We start from the raw sequence: 20613 nt of genomic DNA on the forward strand, positions 1-20613 counted from the left end.
ATTCTGTATGCATTAAGTGAAGCATTCTGTGTTGAAAATTATTGAAGGTGGAGTCAGCTACATGGGGATTCATAATGCTATTCTCTCTACTTTTATACATGCTTGAAATTTTTGTCAATCAAAAGTTAAAAAAGAGGGGCGCCTGGGTGGCTCAGTGGGTTAAAGCCTCTGCCTTCGGCTCGGGTCATGATCCCAGGGTCCTGGGATAGAGCCCCGCATCGGGCTCTCTGCTTGGCAGGGAGCCTACTTCCTCCTCTCTCTCTCTGCCTGCCTCTCTGCCTACATGTGATCTCTGTCTGTCAAAAAAAAAAAAAAAAAAAAGTTAAAAAATTAAAAAAGTTAAGCATTAAATGAGATTTGGGATAGTTACCAGAGAGGAAATGAAACAAACGATCACCAGAGTCTCTGAATTTCTATTTCCAATCACTCTTCCTCTATTATTGACAAATAATCTCCCATTCAGAGTTTTGATTGTTTTCTATTTATGAATCCAAACTATAAGTACTCAGTTTCTCACAAGTTAAAAAGATATTAAGGGGCACCTGGGTGACTCAGTGGGTTAAGCCTCTGCCTTTGGCTCAGCTCATGGTCTCAGGGTCCTGGGTCAAGCCCCACATCCAGCTCTCTGCTCAGGGTGAGCCTGCTTCCCCCTCTCTCTCTGCCTGCCTCTCTGCCTACTTGTGATCTCTCTGTCAGATAAATAAAATACTTTTAAAAAAAGATATCAAGTAGTTGACATTGGGGTATTTAGTAATCTTTTGTAATATAAATTAATGTATACCGAGTTAAAGTATTCTAAAGGTAATTCTCCATGCTAAAAAATGGGAACACTGTTTAATAAATAAAATACAGGATAAATACTTAAAAAGGAGCATTTGGAAAAAAGCTAATGAAATAACTCTTGAAGCAACCTACCTAATACAGAAAAACTGCAACACTATGTTGTTATGAAGACATTTATTTAACTTATTTGTGAATGTCTCATTCTGCTTTTAGTTCATTTAAGTGGGCAGTCTAGGCACCTATGTCTATTAGTCTCATTATTAATTCTAAGGTGGGAGGACTATTTGTTTGATTCTATAAATTGTTTTCTGGCATGTGATTCTTTCATCACCGATATATTAAAAGACCATCACAGAGTGACCGAATCATCTGTTGTTTGTCACCCAGAAAATATTATCTTTGAGCAGTCGTATTTGTTTAAATGCATGGTAATGCTGCATTCTCCCCTCTGAAGTATGGAAGGTGATTCTCATAGAAATTTTACTTAACAATTGTTGTCTGCAATAATTTTTGAAATGCTTTATTTATATATTCCATAATAAAATACATTTATTACTTACCTTGATATAAGTAACTTCCTAAAAGAGAGATCTTCCTAACAAATATCCTTAATTTTCTTTCAATTTAACTGAAATTACACTTGAAAGATTGTCTCCTTTTCAAATTTCTGGTTTTCAACCACACACGGGCTCTTGTCAGTTTGGCAATCCTCAGTCCCCTTTTCCTTTCTCCTAAGAGATTATTCCAAATATTTAAAAGTCTCCTCAAATCCCTTAATTACTTCCATCATCTCTATCCATCTGAGGGAGATGGTCTTGCCTCTAAGATCACAGAGAAAAATAGCAGCTGCTGGATGGATAGTCCTTTTTATTCCATTTCTGGTTTCTAAACATATCTATATTCTTCTATCCAGAGCTAACCTACCAACCTGTGCTCTGCTAACAATCATTTCCATATCTTCTGGATCTTATTCAATTACTTGTACCTTGAGTAACTTTTCTATTGCTGCTTTTTCTTAATTGATAAACACAATCCAATCTCTCTCATCTTACAATACTCTTTCTTTCTATTGATCAGCCATTTCTGTCTCCTTAACAGAATACTTCAAAGGGGGAAAACAAAACACCTATTCTAAACCCTAAATAACAGCATGTAACAATAATAATAAGAGACTCTATATTAACTCATTCAATCCTCACAGCAACTCTGTAAGGTAGTCAATTTTTTTTTTTTTTAAGTTTACTTTTTTAAGTGATCTCTATACCCAATGTGGGGCTCGAACTCACAACTCCAAGATCAAGAGTCCCGTGCTTACAACTGAGCCAGCCAGACACCCATAAGGTAGACAATTTTTATCCTTATTTTATGAAGGAAGAAACTGAGGCACAGGAAGGTAAAGTAACTTGCCCAAAGTCACATAGCTAGAAAGTGGCAGCTGGGAAACTAGGCATCTGAGCCCATGTTCTTTCTCACTACGCAACACCTTATCCCCATGTTTACTCTCAGTACCTTGATTACTAATTATACGCTAATGATCACTACTATCAGCTTATCTAGTCTTGATTTCTCCCTATTTATTTTTTCTACTTCCTATTTTAAGATCTTAATTTCAATATATCTGAAAGACCTAGCCTCCATCTCTCTTCTCCCTATGCTTCCTCTACCCTACTACAAAATACAACTCTATCCACTTTGCTACTTAACAAACCTTCAATGACTCTCCATGAGCTACAGAATGGGGTCTACAAATTCTTCAGTAAGGCACACAAGGTTCATCATAATCTGTTCCCAAATTACCTTCTTACTCCTATTCCTACCATTCCTTTACATATCCTCCAGTCACCAAACTTTGAGAAGTATGTGCCATACTTTGTTGTATTCCATGCTCCACACATAATGTTCTCTCAGTTTGGAAAATCATTTTTAATCTTCTCCTCTTGATGAATCATTACTCATCTGTATTATCCCAATTGCCCATTTCCCCCTTCCCCAGGTAAAAGCTAATCTCTCTCTTCTACCTCTATGTTCCCAGAACATTTGTTTAAAAAAAAAAAAAAAGTAGTAACTCTATTATCACAATATAAGATTATATTTTATTATATTGTCATTAATAATCTAGACTATGAGCTCTTAGAGAGCTAGGACATTCTCTTACTGATATTTGTATTTAGTACCCAGAACAAGAGCAGTCACTCAGAACACATATGATGAATGAATAGATGAAGCTCTTCTTTAATATTCAAAATCAATGTGCCCTGGACATGGGAAGATGAATTAATACATCACAGGAAACATCATAATCTTAATTAATCATTATTTGCCCAAGAAATGCCTAAAAACTTAGCAATACACAGAGCATATTTTTTTTAAATATTAATACAAGTATAGACTCTTTTTCTTGAAGTGTCACTGAGCAAAGAACTCTACCATCTACACAGTGATTTGAAGTAAATAATAAAATACATGAAAACAGAAAGAAGCCATAAATGTTAGGCCTATCTCTAAGTCACAAGACTTGATAATGAACAGTCATCAAATTATAAGTACTACAAAATATCCCCATGAACTAAACAGCGAAGTGTTAAGTGAAGTGTTAAGTCTCAATAGTTTCCCACTACACTGATTCCTTAATGTATAAAATATTTTGGCTCTGGTATGACACAGTCATGGCATTTACCAAATGGTTTATTAAATCATATTTATAAATCACAACAACATCAGCTTACATGCCCGACTAAATATAAATGTGAGGTGGACCAACGCTATCTCTCTGAGCCTCAAGTGTGGGAAACACACTCCTCTTAAGTTTTACTTATAAGAATAGAAGTAAATAGAAGTAGAAAAAGTTAAAACTGTTGCATAAAGTAAATCTTTAAAGAAAAATTCAACCACAAAGCAATGTGATTTCCCACTACTTTTTAATTTTTTTTAAGATTTTATTTATTTATCTGAGAGAGAACAAGCATGAGCAGGGGGAGGAGTAGAGGGAGAAGCAGACTCCTTGCTGAACAGGGAGCCTGATGTGGGGCTTGATCCCAGGACTCAGGATTATGACCTGAGCCAAAGGCAGCCAATTAACTGACTGAGCCACCCAGGTGCCCTCCATCATGCTTTAAATGGTTGTTTGTACTGCAAGCATTTCCTCCTAATTCTAAGAAAAAAACAAACAAAAAAAAAGTGAAGAGTACAAAATAAGGTGATGAGAAGAATTCAGAGCAGCACAGAGTAGGGTAATGATGAAATACCCAAGTAGTTTGGTTATCTACGCTACGATGAAATTGATTAAATATGTCTTATTTCTTTAAAAACTGATGAGTATTTCACTGACAGTTTTTTCCTAATTTATATTAAATTCTAGTATCAACATTCTTTGATTGCATTTAATAATATGAGTGGTATTGAGTGATTTTGATCCTAAAGTTACTGTGTTGTTTATATGCTGGGGTTCACATATGGGCTGGTCTAAGTTCAGAGTTCAAAATAATTCAACTTTTAATACATATAATGAAAAATTACACCTAAGTCACTCACCAGAACACAAAGGCAACATTAATATTGCTGCTGTAGACTAAACAAAAGCAGGAGTGATCAGTCTTTAAACTTTTACTGTTTTTCTAGCCTTAAACAGGAAAAGCATTTTGGAAATATAGGGCTCATTAAAGAACACTCTTTAAACTACTGCTGGAACTTAGGATTTTTGCCGTATAGGTGGAACTCCGAACAGAAATTTATTAACCATTCTTATTTACACTTGTCAGAATCTTAAGATTTTATACTCTACAGAGAACAGCTGACGTTCAACGTAGCAAAGTTCATTATTAAAACCATAGTATGCCAAGTCCAAGACACAAAAGAGAAATAAAACTTTGATTTGTCAAGAAAAACCTTATTGTGCACACTTTACTTTTCCTCCTACATCACCAGATTTATATTTTTATCTTACTTAGGATCGATGGTCCCAAAATACAATGAATTAAAATTAATTAATTAAAAATAATTTAACACAAATATTAAATCACCAAAATACTAGAACACAAACAAATCTCTAGGAATGCTTAAATAAAAATTCTGGAGCTGAAAAAGAGCTATTTACATGCTTCCCTGCATTAACAAAAGGGCAGGTAATAATGATGGCTTGTATGACAATATTGTCTTTGTTAGTTTAGCCCCAACAGAACTAAAGATTTCCTGATTACAACTTTGTAATCTAAGTCAACTGAAAAGATTTCTGGGGAAGGGAAACAAAGAGGAGTCTGAGTGCTAGCATTAAAGTGGAATATATTACCTAAGTTTATTCTTCAGTGTGGGACACTGTAAATAAGAGGGGCTCCTACTTCGACAGCCCATGCTAGGTCATGACCTGAACTCACTGTACTGGTGTAAAAGAGAAAGTTGTGCTGGAGTCTCAGATTTGCACGCTTCTCTGCTTCACCTTCAGGATCCTGTAATCACAGAGGGTCTTACAATGAATTGTTCACTCTGTACTGTATCTCATTGTCAGGATTTTTAAACAGTTGCTTTTTTATTGTAATGAGCCAATTATGAGCCAGTCACTCAAGCAGTCATTAACAATAGATTTTTTTAATTGCATTTTTAATGAATTTTATTTTGGATAAAAGCCCTTAAAAGTACCTATGGCAAAGGGTAATCATACATTGAATTAACAGCAAAATCTGTTTAATAATGACTTGTCTTTTATTTACTACAACAAAATAAATTCCGGTGAGAACGCTAACAAATTGACAGTGTCACAGAAAAAAGAGTGGGGGTTGGGGGAGGGAGTTGTATCTATACTGCTAAAAAAATTAAAATGAAAACATGCCTTCTTTGCATTTAGCTATGTCCTTATTCTTTCCTCATTTTAAGACACAAATAAAACATCTCATCAACACAGACCTTGCTCTATATTTAGAAAATAGTTAATATTTTATCCATAAGTTATCAATGTCTAATATAATTATAAAATAAGCTAAACTAAAAAAAACCCCACCAAACCAAATTTAACATATTCATTCCTAAAGATGAATGTAATATAGAGCTATGATAAAAGTTAAAACTATTGCTTAAACAAAACACTATAGTGTAAAAATCTTCATTCATCTTGAAATATTTCTATGCAAGTATGAATGGAAATGTTCTTGTTGAAGATAAAACGTGATCCTAATGAAAATTTGAATGAGCACAGTTTAAGATCAGATATAAAAATGTATTTTTTTAGTTGACTCTATTGAAATCTCTGAAGTCTTAATCATAAATAAGAGCCCACTACTCAATGTAACTTAATCATTAAGTAGGAAGTTTTAAGGACTTCCCTGCTATCAGAAAAATTCTCTCTTTAGGGTTTTATACATGTCATACTGTGGTTGGATTTTAAAGTTTTTAATCCATTAAAATCACTCACACATGCTAAGGGAAAAATATCTATCTATACTGTATGTATATATTCGGAGATTCCCAGAGTAAGTGTCACTATACACTCTGATTCTGTGAAAGAAAAAACTTTTAAATGTTCAAGGTCTTAAAAACCTTGCATTATCTGCCTCAAGAATGGGCTGACTGAAAGCACGAGCCTCTGCAGCCTCTGGTTAATTAATCTGCCGGCTGAATGACAGTGTGCCTAGGGGCATGGCGCTGACAACCTACACAGGGTCCCAACGTGCTTTAAGCCCTGGATAGCTACATTCTGCACGCCAAGACTTTGCCCAACAAATAGTAGAGAGGCCTATAGAGACTTTCTTCTTCCGAGACATTCCATTTAATTAATGTAATCTCTCTTTATCTAAAAGTTTTAATAAATTTAGAAGGTGAGACAAAATCAACACATTTATGACACTGAATGCAGTAACTAGTTGCTCTAACACTTTTTTTTATGTACCCAAAAGGTTTCTTTACAAGGCAAAAGAAAATGAAAGCAAAAAAAAAATGTTATATCACATTCAGAAATTTTCAAACATGCTACTTGATCTGTTAAAAAATATATTTGTACCACCCAATGTTTAAGAATTCAATTAAATGAATCTGGTCCTTTCCATCTTGCTGGGTTTAAAGATTTTACTATTACAAAAATATAAATCATACACCTACCCCAAAACTCTTCGAAAATTACAAATACCTAATCTTGAGCAAGGTAAGGCTATTTTTTTAAGCAACAGGATACAAAGGACATTCTCCTAATCCCTTTTACTGCCAGAACAAAACATCTTTCAAATCAAGATAAAATCGCTACATCATGAATGTTAATATCATTCTGAGAAAAATAATACCTTATGACTAGAAAAGACCATCCCTTTAGGGAGAAATGTTGTGTTAAAGTGGATTATTCTTTTAGTAGTGTAATAGAATGGCTTCTACCTAGTCCCAGATGGAAAATCAAAATCTGCATTTAAATGGAAATATTTTAAAACAGATAGGAAAAAGGCTAAAACCATAAGGAATACCTCCTTCCTTACATCTTAAAAATCCAAAATGCTTCATGAGAACTTTTCTGGAAGGTATGGCTTTAAGATTTTTGTTTGTATGTTTGTTTCATTTTTATGAAGAGCTTGCAGGGCAACATAATTTCAGTTTTGTGATTAACACATACTATTTATGCCTATTTTATCAAATTTATAAATTGGATCGAGAAGTTGAGCCGCAAAATTTTTAGCATTGCAAGAAACAGATTTATGGTTTAGGCTTACGCAAAGTTAATAAGAATGAGTCCTCCATTTTATTCCTATTTTTTAACCATGATGTTTTATATGTAATTCTTACAAAGCAATAGCAGTTTGTTGAGTCAAATAAAATCTGAGTTTCTTCTAGCATTTGACTCAAATCACCACCATGGTTAGAGTAAAAAGAAAGCAAAATGTTAGGCAATATTATAACAACTGCTCTTTGCGACCTGAAAGATTATTTTCAGTTCTTCAATAGTTGGAGCAATTTTCTTAAATCCTAAAGGAGCCTGACAGCACTGCACATTTCTTAATGCTTGCATTTACTTTTACATTATAAAACAATAAAACAGCAGGATAATGTTCACGCAGTTTAGAGACTTGTAACATTACCACAAATAATTCTACTGTATTATGGCAAAACATAAGCTTTTTAAATGTAGGCTGCCTAAAGAAAGGGCAATCTATATTCATTGAAAGTACATCGACAAGTAAGATTGGAAACATAACTTAAATGTTGTAGCTCATTCTAAAATAATGGTTGAAACGGTTTGAAAAAGCAAAATCCATGCTAGATGAATTTTTTTTGGTCATAAATTAAAATATAATTAATTTTCAAGCACAGTGCTTATTGGCAAAGGAAAGGCTTCCCACATTTCTTTCTTTGGGTTTTTAACAGACTACGTGGCTTCAGCCACCTCAGGAACCAACTACATTAGATAATTTGATCATTTTTCCTCAACAATGTTATAAATCAAGACACTTTACAATTACCCACTTTAAAGATGCAGGTGATTTGACGGTGACTAATGGACTGCAAATAATGGACCAACCTGCAGAAGCTGGCCATAGCATTTCCTTTCTAAAATCAGCCCATCTTCTAGTCACTCTATTGCAGGTTCTGATATGTCCTTATTGCCAGAAGCTGTCCATTTTTGTACAGGAAATTGTGTGGGTCTCTTTAAAAGACATGAAACACATCTTATTTTAAAGCATAATGGGAACAACTCCTGTGTATGTATCAGGTGATTTTCTCACTTTCAACAGGTAATTCATTTTAATCCAGCTGTCCATGATTCTCCTAGTGCTACCCATAGGGATGAGAAAGAACAAAGCATTTCTCTGCTGTAACCCAGTTATCCTTTACACTGGCACCTCCATCCCTGTTTCCAATTCCCACCTCTCACCCTCACTCCCAAAACCTGCACAAGAAAAGTTTTTCAATGGGAGATGATACACTATTCAATCTCATCACCAAAATAAACTCCAAGACACATCATCATTAGTCTGCACTAAGGAGCAAACTAAATCAGGGCAGCTGTACATGGGGCCATCACAGAATATCCAAGATTCACAGATGATTTAAATCACCAGGCTCTACAACTGCCTACATTAGAGAACTGTAGAAACATGGCAAATTTACATTTTAAAAGAAAATGTATGCCCTCATCTTTGTAGATATTAGACTCTTATAGCCAATGTATGAACAAACAGACCTTTAATTCAAATATTTCTTTCTAAATAAATGATACTTTCAGTTAGAAGGGAACCAAACTCTAAAACCTCACTACCCACAGCAGGGCCTCAGACCAGCAGAACTGGCATCACCGAGGCACGTGTGAGAAGAATGCCAGGCTCCACCCAGACGAACTGAATCAGAACCTGAATGTTTAATAAGATGCCCAGATGACTCATCTACGTATTGATGTTTCAGAAGCTCTGGTCTAAACTTTGTTCTAGTTTCACCATTTATTCTTCATTGAGAGACATAAAGCAGTTAAGGGCAGAACAGCTTGTACTCATAAAAACACTTAAATGTTACAGATGACCACAATTTAAATAATGAAAGAGAAAACAGGGAGAAAATGTAAGTAAAACTTCAGCAACTAAATTAGATCTAGACCCTGCAATCTTTGTTTTCAACACTTGAAAATTCATGTATATGTTACATGCCCAAATGCATGTAACAGATGAGAGAGGAAGACGGGGAGGAAAAAGAATGAAAGTGACAGGAAAAAGAATCAGAAGAGAATGGAACTACAAAGTACGCACAGTGCACAGAGGTAGATAGGTTTAGAGCCTGAAAAGAGAAGAAATGAAGTGAAAACTTCATTTTGGAGAGAAGCAGCAATAACCCCCTCAAAAACACTCCCACATGAGCCCTCTTATACATACAAGCCCAAGCCAGTGTGCTGGAATGCAGGTCACATCACCAACAAGAAATTATCAAGAAATAAGTATAACATAAACAGAGTATGTCACAGAAGCCAGTATCCCCTAATACTAGTTGAACAACAATACAAGAAAACACAGAAAGAATTAGTTCTGAGAAAGCAAAGAGACCAACAGCAAAAGGTAGTTACAATACTAAAAAGGTGATCTAAGATTCTTTTTCCAAAGTCTAAATAATCATTTAGTTATAATTACCATAAAATCAACATTACCTATTTAATACTTACAAATGAACTTACTATTATTACAGCACTATTGTTATTAGTTATTATACTAAGTCTACTAAATCCAAAATTGCAGTGTTGTTTTGTTTTTAATGACATAATAAAAACAGCCAACATGAATAATATAAATTCATTTTTAAAAAAAGGAAGCATAAGGGGCGCCTGGGTGGCTCAGTGGGTTAAAGCCTCTGCCTTCAGCTCAGGTCATGATCCCGGGATCCTGGGATCAAGCCCCGCATAGAGCTCTCTGCTCAGCAGGGAGCCTGCTTCCTCCTCTCTCTCTGCCTGCTTCTCTGCCTACTTGTGATCTCTGTCTGTCAGAGAAATAAATAAAAATCTTTAAAAAAAAAAAAAAGGAAGCATAAGAGATTTTCTATGGGATATTTAGTGAATATAAAGGAATGGCTTATACCTGCAATAATAATTTGTAGAGTACGAAATATGTCTAAAATGTTATGCTTGATATTAAATATATATACCCAAAATGATTAATCTATGATTAATCCAATAGTCTATCAGCATTTATTTAATGAAAAAATTAGAAATAATTTCTAAATACTGCCAAACTTAATGAAGCCAATAGAAAATAAACCAGCTGATAGCCAGAGACTACAGTATGGCTAGTCAAAAAATAGAGCCTGTAAGAAAAAAATGAGTTATAATTAACATTATATCTGGAACTTAAGAAAAATAACATACATGTTACTATGTCTTTATCTGTGTTCATCCACTTGGCACATTATTAATATATAATATACTAAAACTCAGCCCACTTTGTAACTGATCTTTTGAATGTAATTCCATTAAAACACTGGAAAATGACTTCTCAGAATATGGGGGGGTGGTGGTGGAAATCACCCTATGCCTTGCATTACATGACTGAGCTGCCCTAACACATATCTCTTTGGTTTTGTTCCAAGAGTAAAACGCAGTCAAAGATGGGCAGAATGCTACTCCCAGCTTGTATTCACCACATGCCAGGAACTGTAAAAATAGAATTCCAAGTTGAGGTTTCAGATACATTAAACAAAGACTTAGAATTTCAAAATATAAATAATGCATGCATAAATAGTTATATTATTTATGGAAATCAAGTAGGAAATATGTATCAATGGTCTTAGAAATAATCATATACTTTGATCCATTAATTATACATCTAGAAATCTGTCCTAAGAAATTAGTATTTTTAAATGTAGACAATAATTGATGTGCCCACATCAAAGTGCTATAATTTATAGTAAAAATTAGACTCAAACTAATTTACAAAATTAGGGAATCATTAAGGAAATTATTATACAGCTACATGATGGAATATTAAGTAGTCATTAAATTATGTTCATAAAGAGGTTTTAATGGCATGAAAAAATGCTCCTGATATTTTAAGTTAAAAGAAAGCAGCCTACAAAGTTATATACACAAATGATTATACACGTGTATGTGTGTATCTATGACAGTATGTTAAATATATATGTGTGGAAATATGTCAAAACGTTAACTCTGAATGACTGAATTTTGAGTAAGATATTCACATTTTTTATACTTTCATGCCTTTCCTTAGCTTAAAAAACAGTTGTAAGTATCAAAGAATATTAAGGAGTAATTTAGATTGACAAAACAAAACAAAACAAAAAAACAACAAAAAACAAGGCATGAAGAACAAGGGTGAGAACACTTCAAAGTTACAGCAAACCTATGCCACTAAATAGAGAAAGTGTGTGTGTCAGCAAGAGGAGTACTGAGAACCTAGTCCTAGAGGAAAGAAGCTGCTGGACTACCTGAAAGGTGGAAGACAGATGAAAATCACTGATAGTTAAGTATAAAGACAAATGAAAGTAAAATAAAAGAATGCAGAAAAGTAAAATCTATTAGAATCTAATAAGCAGACAAAAAAGCAAAGGGGATATCATCAATGCCAGGGTTATTTTCACTATGCAAAAGCATCAAATAGTTGCAGAAAGTAAAATATAACCATTTTAGGAGGCTTATTCTAAATCTTTGGTTAAATGTAAGAAACGGGTTACTATCAAATCATAACAAAACACAATTTATAGATCCTCATTTTGTTTTCTACAAAGTTGATAACTACAAAGACTGCTTTTTTCTTTTCAAACAGAGTTAAATACATCTTTAAACTGTGCAGATAATGAAATTACATACTCAAAAACATGTATAACCCACAAACTACATCTTTTATAAAATAATATTTTAGCTAGTTTGTTAATTAAGTTAGTTGTAATTTACTATATCTTTCCTTAACCTTCCTTAGTTGTAAATGCTTCATAATAATTTCTATTTCAGACTGCTTGACGGATCTGCTGGTTCCAAATCAATAAAAACATGGGGTAAAGAGTAGCCGCACAAAAGGCATTATATAAAACAGAATTCACTGGATGCAATGATTTTAACCACAAAGCAGAAAACATCAACATGTTTCTTCACAAACTAGATTAGTCTTATCTATTATATAGCATTGTTTTGTCTAAAATATACACAAGTAACAGTCTGAGAAGAAACTATGCATAATAGCATGAAGGAAAAATCAGGCTACTCAAAGATTAAGACAGAATTCCTGTGTAAGTATAAATGCTTAAAAACTCCATTTGAAACAAGAACCATTGATACTAACTTATAACTGAAGTTTATAATATTATCTAGGCTTTGACAGAATCTAGTCTATGATGGCCCTAAGGAATGTCTGAAATAAATGTGAAGATGCTTCTTTAAGTAATGGGGGGGGGGCAGTTACTGGCTTTCCAAAACAACTAATTTAAAATAGGAAAGTAAATACTGTCTAATTAATGATCTCAGGATACACTGAGTTGAAAGTTTGATTTATCCATTCGTCTGTTGAAGGGCATTTTGGTTCTTTCCACAGTTTGGCTTTTGTGGAGATTGCTGCTCTGAAACGTTGGGGTACATATGGCCCTTCTTTTCACTACATCTGTATTTTTGGGGTAAATACCCAGTAGGTGACTAACATAACACAATTTTTAAAAGTTTGATTTACTTTTAGTATCAAATCACACTTCACACTTCGGCGATGTTAGCATGAAAAAACTACATTAATATGTAATGATCTGCTCTCTACTGGAGAGGACCAGGACAGGGAAGAAACCCAGAGACTGTTAACACTGAATTGGCTAAGAATAAATGATAAATTATTTCAAGGTATTAATCAAAAGTATAAGCTAAATCAAGAATCCAAGTATAATTCTTAAACAGACCCAGATAGGGCAATCTTGAGCCTTAAATACCATAGGATTCTTAGGAGAAACTCAGCAACAATGGCCAGACAACAAAGGATGAATGCCAAGCCATGGAACAAAGAGATACACTGCAAGGAATATGGAATATTTTTAAAAGAGCAAAGAATGCACCACAAATAATAATCATGATGAATACACAGCAGTAACCTTCTCCCTCCTTGAGACAGGCACAGTGCCTTAATCATCTAATCTCCAGCAATCAGAAAAATGCCTTCAACAAACCAAGAGGAAAAAAAATGCATATTAACATTCTACAACTCATACAGCATGTGTAAACATTATGAATAATGGTTATATAGTGTGTGACTTTTTATCCTTGCACTTCTAGATTTTGTCAATTTATTGAAGTCCAAAGAAAAAAGCATATAGGATAAAATCATCTGAACTTCGTAAAACATACTGTTTTCTCATATAAACTTTTCAAATTGTTGGTGATGTGTCCATTTTCTGCCCACAAAGCTTTCCCATTAAGTTTTTAGTAGATGGGATGCTGGAAGACCCTATAGAAAAACTGAACTGTGGAAAATATTCAATTAATTCCAGTTGGTATCCAGCTAAAGCAAAGTCCAAAACAAACATATTAAAATGCACAAAATTTGACATGATATTTGCCAAATTGAAAGCAACTGATACATGAAAGACCAAGAGGAAAGACAATTAAAGACAAAATAAGGAGCAGGAGAATTTCTACCATACTATTCCTGAATTCACAGAAGGGCATGGTTAACTTCTCTAAGAACCAGATCAACAGAGAAACCATGACAGATAAAAATATCTTATTAAACTAGTTAAGTATAAGCAATGCTCCATTGCTCCCATGATGTAAGAAAAATATTTTATCTAGTGACTTGGTATAATATTATTGATAATATAACCAATACTATTAACATTAGTTAAGATGATGATGATTATGTAATAGTTAACATTTATTGAGGCTTCCTTTATGATCTATTTTACATGGATTATCCCATTAAATGCTCATGACAATCCTATGATGTAGGTACTATCATTAGCCACAACTTTATAAATGTGAAAGTCACCATATATAGAAGTTAACTAAACCAAGATCATATAGCTAGCATGGGGTAGAGCCTAGAACAGACACGTCTGACTCCAGAATCCCCACTTATCTCTTGTCGCCAAAAAATCAAAAAGCAAAAAACCATGTCTTATTACACACAATATTGATTTCCTTAAATACATGTAATGATAAAGGTATCATTGGACATCATTAAAATAAAAGATGAAAATATACAGTGTAACAGGGGTTCTCAACCTTTTTGGTCTCCAGACACTGATACGTGCAATTTATTATCCCTTCTTATAATCCAGTGATGGAGTTGAGGAGGAAATACCATCCAGTTGTCTGCCCACTCTGAGAATTCCACAGTATGCAAACCTCTATCTTTATGTATAAGCAATGCTACTTATGGCTCTACCCAAATCTTGCTTGTGGCTCAAAAAGATTAATAAATAAAATGTATATTCAAAGATTTTGCCACGATTCTCTCATGCAAGACTCATGTTAAAAATAGTAATTACATACTTCAGTATTAACTCATAAAAAAGAAAGCTGAATTAAGGAAAATAAGAAAATGTTACTTTTTCTTGGGTTTAAGCTGTTTCATTCAGCAGCAAGATCTTGTCTCATATTCTACCACCTTGAAGAAATTTAAAGGATTTCTTTGGAGGACTGTTATAAAATTATCATTGACATTTTAATTAAAAAAAGAAATGTATGTTGAATAAACAGGACATTTCCCCTAACAGTCTGCAGTAGCTGCTCCATTGCTTCTTTGTACAGTCTTGGTAAATTATGCAGGCTCTCACTAGACAGAGCAGCTGTATTTCACTGTCTTCAGTAATGTAATCTACATTTATCATTATTTTAATTAAGCAGATTCTTAATTTGGTACTTTCACTGCAAAGAAAAATAGCTTATTCATTTTTTTTTTTTTTTGGTAGACAGCATCTTGTCAGTCTTATAAACCAGAATTTAATTTTAAACATGATTCTTACCGCAACAAGTCACTATTTTTTTTTAAAACTACCATATTTGGTTTATTAAAAGCTTGTTCAGTCTCATTCTATCAGTTTAAAACATTGGTTCCTTCTTTATGTTTTTAAAAAAAGGGTACTTTCGCAGTTCTCAATTTTAACCCAAGTAATATACTAAAAACAATATGATTTATTATAATATTAAACTCAGGATTCAAAATTAATATGAAGCACAAGTAAGAACTTTACAAGAAAAATAATGCTTTACTCAATGTTGAGAAAATTCAATTCACAAGTTCTTTGTGCAAGATTATTTTTATCATCAGGTCACTTGAAGTGTCTGAATCTTTAGCTAAATCCATCATTGTGGAATGCAACAGCTTTTAATCATCTTGAAGACAAGTTCTGAATATTTTTTATTCATTTCCCATTATTATTTGTAGTCACAACAAGTTGATTTCTAAAAAATAAATTGGTGAATTACACTTGAAATGTGCTTGCTTAAATGGTTCACATAGAAACAATTACTCTAATAGTACAATACCACACTAAATTGTGCATTTTAATACATATTAACTTATCTCAAATCTTCTACGTCAATAAGGCCTGACATTAAAAAAATTCTGTATTTAGCATATGTTAATTGAGCATCTTTTATGTGCCAGGTAAAGAATTAGCTGCTCTGAATTCAAACCAAAGAAGAACAAAGCCTTTACACAAAAGAGAGAAAGAACGTATATGTACACACACATATATGTATATGGTAAACTGGTTTTTAAACTTTGTTCCTTCAAAGAGAACTTCAGGCCCCCATATCCACTTCAACCAGAAAAGCTCCACTTTCATCTATTTTTATGTCTTTTTTGGTAACTGGGTTGAGAAAGCAAAATCCACTTACCTAGAAACTATGAAGAAGGGCTCTAGACTACTACTGAGAACACAGGCAAATGAAAAGTATCCTGTTTTCTAGGATACATTAAGGGAGAAAAAAAATGAAAGACCCTTTTCTCAAGTTTCATTTATTATCTGTTTTCACATGTTGCCAAATATCGGTTTGTGGGTAAATTTCCACTAAAGTTTATAAACATGGCTTATAAGAAGTTTGGGGATAAAGTCTGTAAAGAATTGAAAGTTAATGTGCACCTCATTTTATCAGTCCACATTACCAAGGAATGCCATGTTAGCTTTCAGATTCACATAAATCATCGGGAGTAAAATTTTTGAAAAATCTAAAGTATATTAAATGTGTTCTAGATTTTTATTAAAACTTCCTTGTATAAAAACAATGCCATTGACCTTCACTTTGTGATTTTTGGAACAAAGTAACCATTTGGGCACTTATAATAACTTGGCCAATAAATATACATTATATCTAATTCCTCACAAAAACCTCAAAGATAAGCTATTTTTACTCCCATTTTTCAGATAAGAAAGCAGGCTCAGAGATTTAGAAATGTGTTCACCATTACGTAGTGAATACCCATGGAGAAGCTATGATTTGCCCCATGCTCTTTTTACTAAAACACTTTCAGAAGCAAAATAAACTTTGCCCGTGGAATATTTTTACTTCTAATCACACAGCTAAATATGAGCCTGCTTGTATTATCATCTAATAACTTCACATAAAGTTGTGTTTACAATGAAAAATTTAGCTATCAATATATATAATCAAATAGGTAACCCATAAAGAAAGGAAGGCAAATCTAAAATTTAAATCAATGCTAATGAATGACAAATACTTTAGACATTGTGTAACTCCCTTGGTTTGAATTTAAATAATGTCCTGTATAAAGCCTGGGTTGCCCAATTCAGGAACAAGTAAAAGTTAAGTTCTAGGCAGCCCACTTAGGCTCTAATTAAATAGAAGAAATGAGGACAAAGGAACTAAATTATTTTTTAAAATACTCCTATTGGAACTCAACTTCAAAAAGATATTTCATAAAGAGACAGTACAGCTTGTAAGATTCCTTCTATCTCAAATTACTCTGATGAATGTCTGATAAAACTTGAGATTTACCACTGGGTAACAACAAGAGGTAGCCAATAATTCTAAATGAAAACTCAGAATGGTCCTTTGTTCCCTTTGTTTAAAGTAAAGCCGCTAGTGAAAAACAAGAATGTCTACTTAGGAAAAAGGACTCTCTTGTCTGAGCAAAAATTAAATTTAAATATCCTGCTTCCTACCTGAATATTCTAAATCATCTACATGTATCTACTGTTTCCTAAAAGACTACAGAGGGCACTGTTGCATCAGCTTTGAAGCTTTACAATAGAAGCCTAAAAAAACTGTCTATAACATATAATTTCTTAAAGGGTGAAAAGCATGGAAATCTACCAAGCTTAATATAAGGGATAAAACCAAAATGTACGTTTTTTTTAAAATAGGCTGGACTTCAATGGGGCAAAAAAATTAACAAAAACAACTGTCAAATTGAGAACACTGCACCACACGCATTTTGCATTTCCTTTTGTAGTGCTTTCATGAGAAAGGTAACTAATCATAGCACCTCCTTATCCAATGGAAACAGGAGCCCATTGCAGAATCCTTTTTACAATCAATAGGAAAATGAATGTGGCACCTCATGCAATCCTTCCATAATTCTATCAACAGAAAGAATGCAGTCTGTTTGCATACTTTTTGTCTAAAAGGCCAATTCCATTTGTCCCCTCTTTGGGTAAAATGACAGCTACAGATCAATCACTCTTACATGAGAGTAAACACACTGCAAAAAAAAAAAAAAAAAGGATCAAAACTGAAATCTTCACCATTCTAAACGTAATTTTGTTACACACATAGGAACTCAAACTCAAAGCAAAATAGAAAAAGCAGGTTTTTCCTCATAGACATGCATTTCATGCTATTGTGCAATAGTACTGGGATACAAAATTATAATTAGGTATGAGTAGCATTCAATTGAACTTCTATACATTTTCTGTTCTCTCACATCATTCCTGTTACAATTCTTTGAAACTAAATTCAATTAAGTATAGTGCCAAAGGTTTTTTTAATACATGTTTGCAAAGTATTACAATAAGACTTGTATATAGAATATAAAGCTTTTTATTACACTATCACCTAATGTTTTCCACTTGCTTATTCACCAAAAATTTAGATTTCTGATACTACAAACAATACAAAAATGAAAGAGAAGTTATTTTATTTTTGTAATTTAAAAATAATGTCTTTAATAGCTTAACCTCTGTAGAAACACTAACATTAGCTGTAAGAATTATATCATGACCAGGCAGGCAACTAGAGATAACATGTAAAATGAGAAAGGAGAATACTCCATTAATGCGTATCAGATCACACCACCACATCACATATTAGATAAATCAACATTAATACAGGTGCCATCATAAAACTAAGGCCTCTAATAAAGGATCCCCGATTCCCTAGAAAAACAGTATACAACTCATTTTGTCACTCTCAAACTTCCAGAGAGATTAGCACCTTCTCTGAAATCAAAGTGCAGAACTGTGAAAGTGTTAAAAATTCTTCAATAATATGTCAACCTACTCATAAATCAAAAAAAGGAGAAGGGGTTTCAGATGATATGTAGATTTCATTTTATGACAGAAGCCTCGGTTTAACAAGTTATTTTCAACCAATAAAAGTCAAAAGTAAAGATTGTTAAAGTGGGCAGCACTGATTCTAAGGCTTTAACTTATTAAGTTAACCAAAATGCTACTTGAGTATTGCTCCCTTAAATTATTAATTTACAAGTTTTGCTTAGTCTCCTCCTGAGGCAAGGTGGTTTGTAGGTATATTGAATGCATGTAAATAAACAGAAAGCTTTTATAATAGTCTAATAACACACCAAACATAATAAAACAACCCTTTTTAATGAACACTGAATGCACAATCCTATAAACCAAGTTTATATAAATGGGCTATATAGATAATTTAAAGAAACTGTAAGATCCTCTAGGAAGTAAATGCACAAATTCAGAAAAATTAAACATAAGCCTATTGATTTTCACTGATATGATAAAAGCTTTCAACAAAATCAAAATATCACTATGCCTATGAAGAGTATGTCACATGCAGTTTTGGAGAAATATAAGAGAAAATGTCATAAACTGTTAGAAAATTTATTTGCAATATTGCTTTTCATCTACCTTAAGTGTGACTGCAAAAAAGAAAATCAGGTAATATCTTTAATATTCACTGTATTTAACTAGCTGTTTTAGTTTACTATTGTAGAAGGAAATGCAGCATATTAAAATCAATTTTAGTTAGCTCTAATTTATGCAAAGCTTGATTGTGAGCAATAGCTGCTAAAAGGATGCAGCATTGTTGATTCATATACAAGCATTTTACTTAACTACATTGGATAATAGCAGTGCTCCTAAAGGAGTATAAAAAGCAAAGTGATTAGCAATCATTACTGTTAATTAGTGCTCACATTACATTCCTTGGGATGAATCTTCTTGAAGTTGAATACATGGGAAGTTTATTTTTTTAAAGAACTGCCAAACCTTGCCTAGGTAAGTATTAGAATAAACGGTCAACTATCAGTAAACGGTCTAAAAAACAGGGACAGATCAGCATCCAATTAGTATGTCTAAGTTTTTAAACAGGAAAAGGGTTGAGGGGAATGAGTAAAACTGGAAACTCATACTTCACATTCTGCAATCTCACTGATAAAAGGAGGAAATGTGTGTTTATCAAACTTGCTGTGAGTGCACAGTTCATGTGGAGTCCTGTAAACAATTGCCTGACTGCCCACTTCCAAATGCATGTGAAAATCTTGGAGATTTAGAGCATCATATTCAGCAGGCAAGGTCACTCTAGTGATGCCCTGGAAATGGGAAATTAGGAAAACGTGGCAATCAGAGGTTTAGGGCTGACCAGAAAAAGCCCTCAGGCTGGTTTACCATCTTTCACCACCAGTCAGGGTTTCTGCTTATTCAGTATTAACATGACAGGGCTAAGAGTGAACGAAAAGAACTCCACACACCTAACTGGGACATTGCCTTTCTTGTTTAGAAAATGATAGGCATTTGTCATGGGAAAAACAAAACAAAACAAAACAAAAGACAACAACTAAAAAACTCAAACACAGCTTTCAAGAATAACCTCTGAAAGAAAAACAGGCTCCTCATGAATCTTCAGCAAAGAACCTAGAGAATGGCGACATCCTGTTGATTCTCAGGTTTCCTCTCCTTCTATACCATTCTGTGCATTTTAAAATGGAGGCCAAATTTTGGACAAAGAAGCTTCAAATACAATGTATGATCATTAGAGGGAAAACATTTAAAAATTCAAATGTGTAAAAATTATACAAACATTCTTATTACTTCATGTATATGCGGACCTAAAATATGTCCTTCAATTATTTTTCTATGTATATATTCTACAAATAAGTTTTATGAAAATATAATCATAACCATTCAGGGTATTTGCTAATCTATTCGCTTCTCTTAATAACATACACAGTTGTACTTCTGCAA

General features: G+C 33.4%; 1 protein-coding gene across 4 annotated transcripts in view; it reads right to left on the reverse strand.

Moving 5' to 3' along the window:
* The window catches only part of DPH6 (diphthamine biosynthesis 6), a 183380-nt gene that overhangs the window by 126267 nt on the left and 36500 nt on the right, over window positions 1-20613 (reverse strand). The window contains exon 4 of one of the 4 annotated variants that reach the window (XM_047737962.1): window positions 18774-19961. The exons of the other annotated variants lie outside the window; for them this stretch is intronic. Within the exon in view, the coding sequence (XP_047593918.1) occupies window positions 19776-19961 (186 nt within the window). The 3' untranslated portion in view covers window positions 18774-19775. Of the gene's footprint in view, window positions 1-18773; window positions 19962-20613 lie in introns of those variants that run through there. 4 annotated transcript variants of the gene reach the window in all.

This window comes from Lutra lutra, chromosome 7 (genome assembly GCF_902655055.1).
Source record: "Lutra lutra chromosome 7, mLutLut1.2, whole genome shotgun sequence".
Taxonomy (NCBI): Eukaryota; Metazoa; Chordata; class Mammalia; order Carnivora; family Mustelidae; genus Lutra; species Lutra lutra.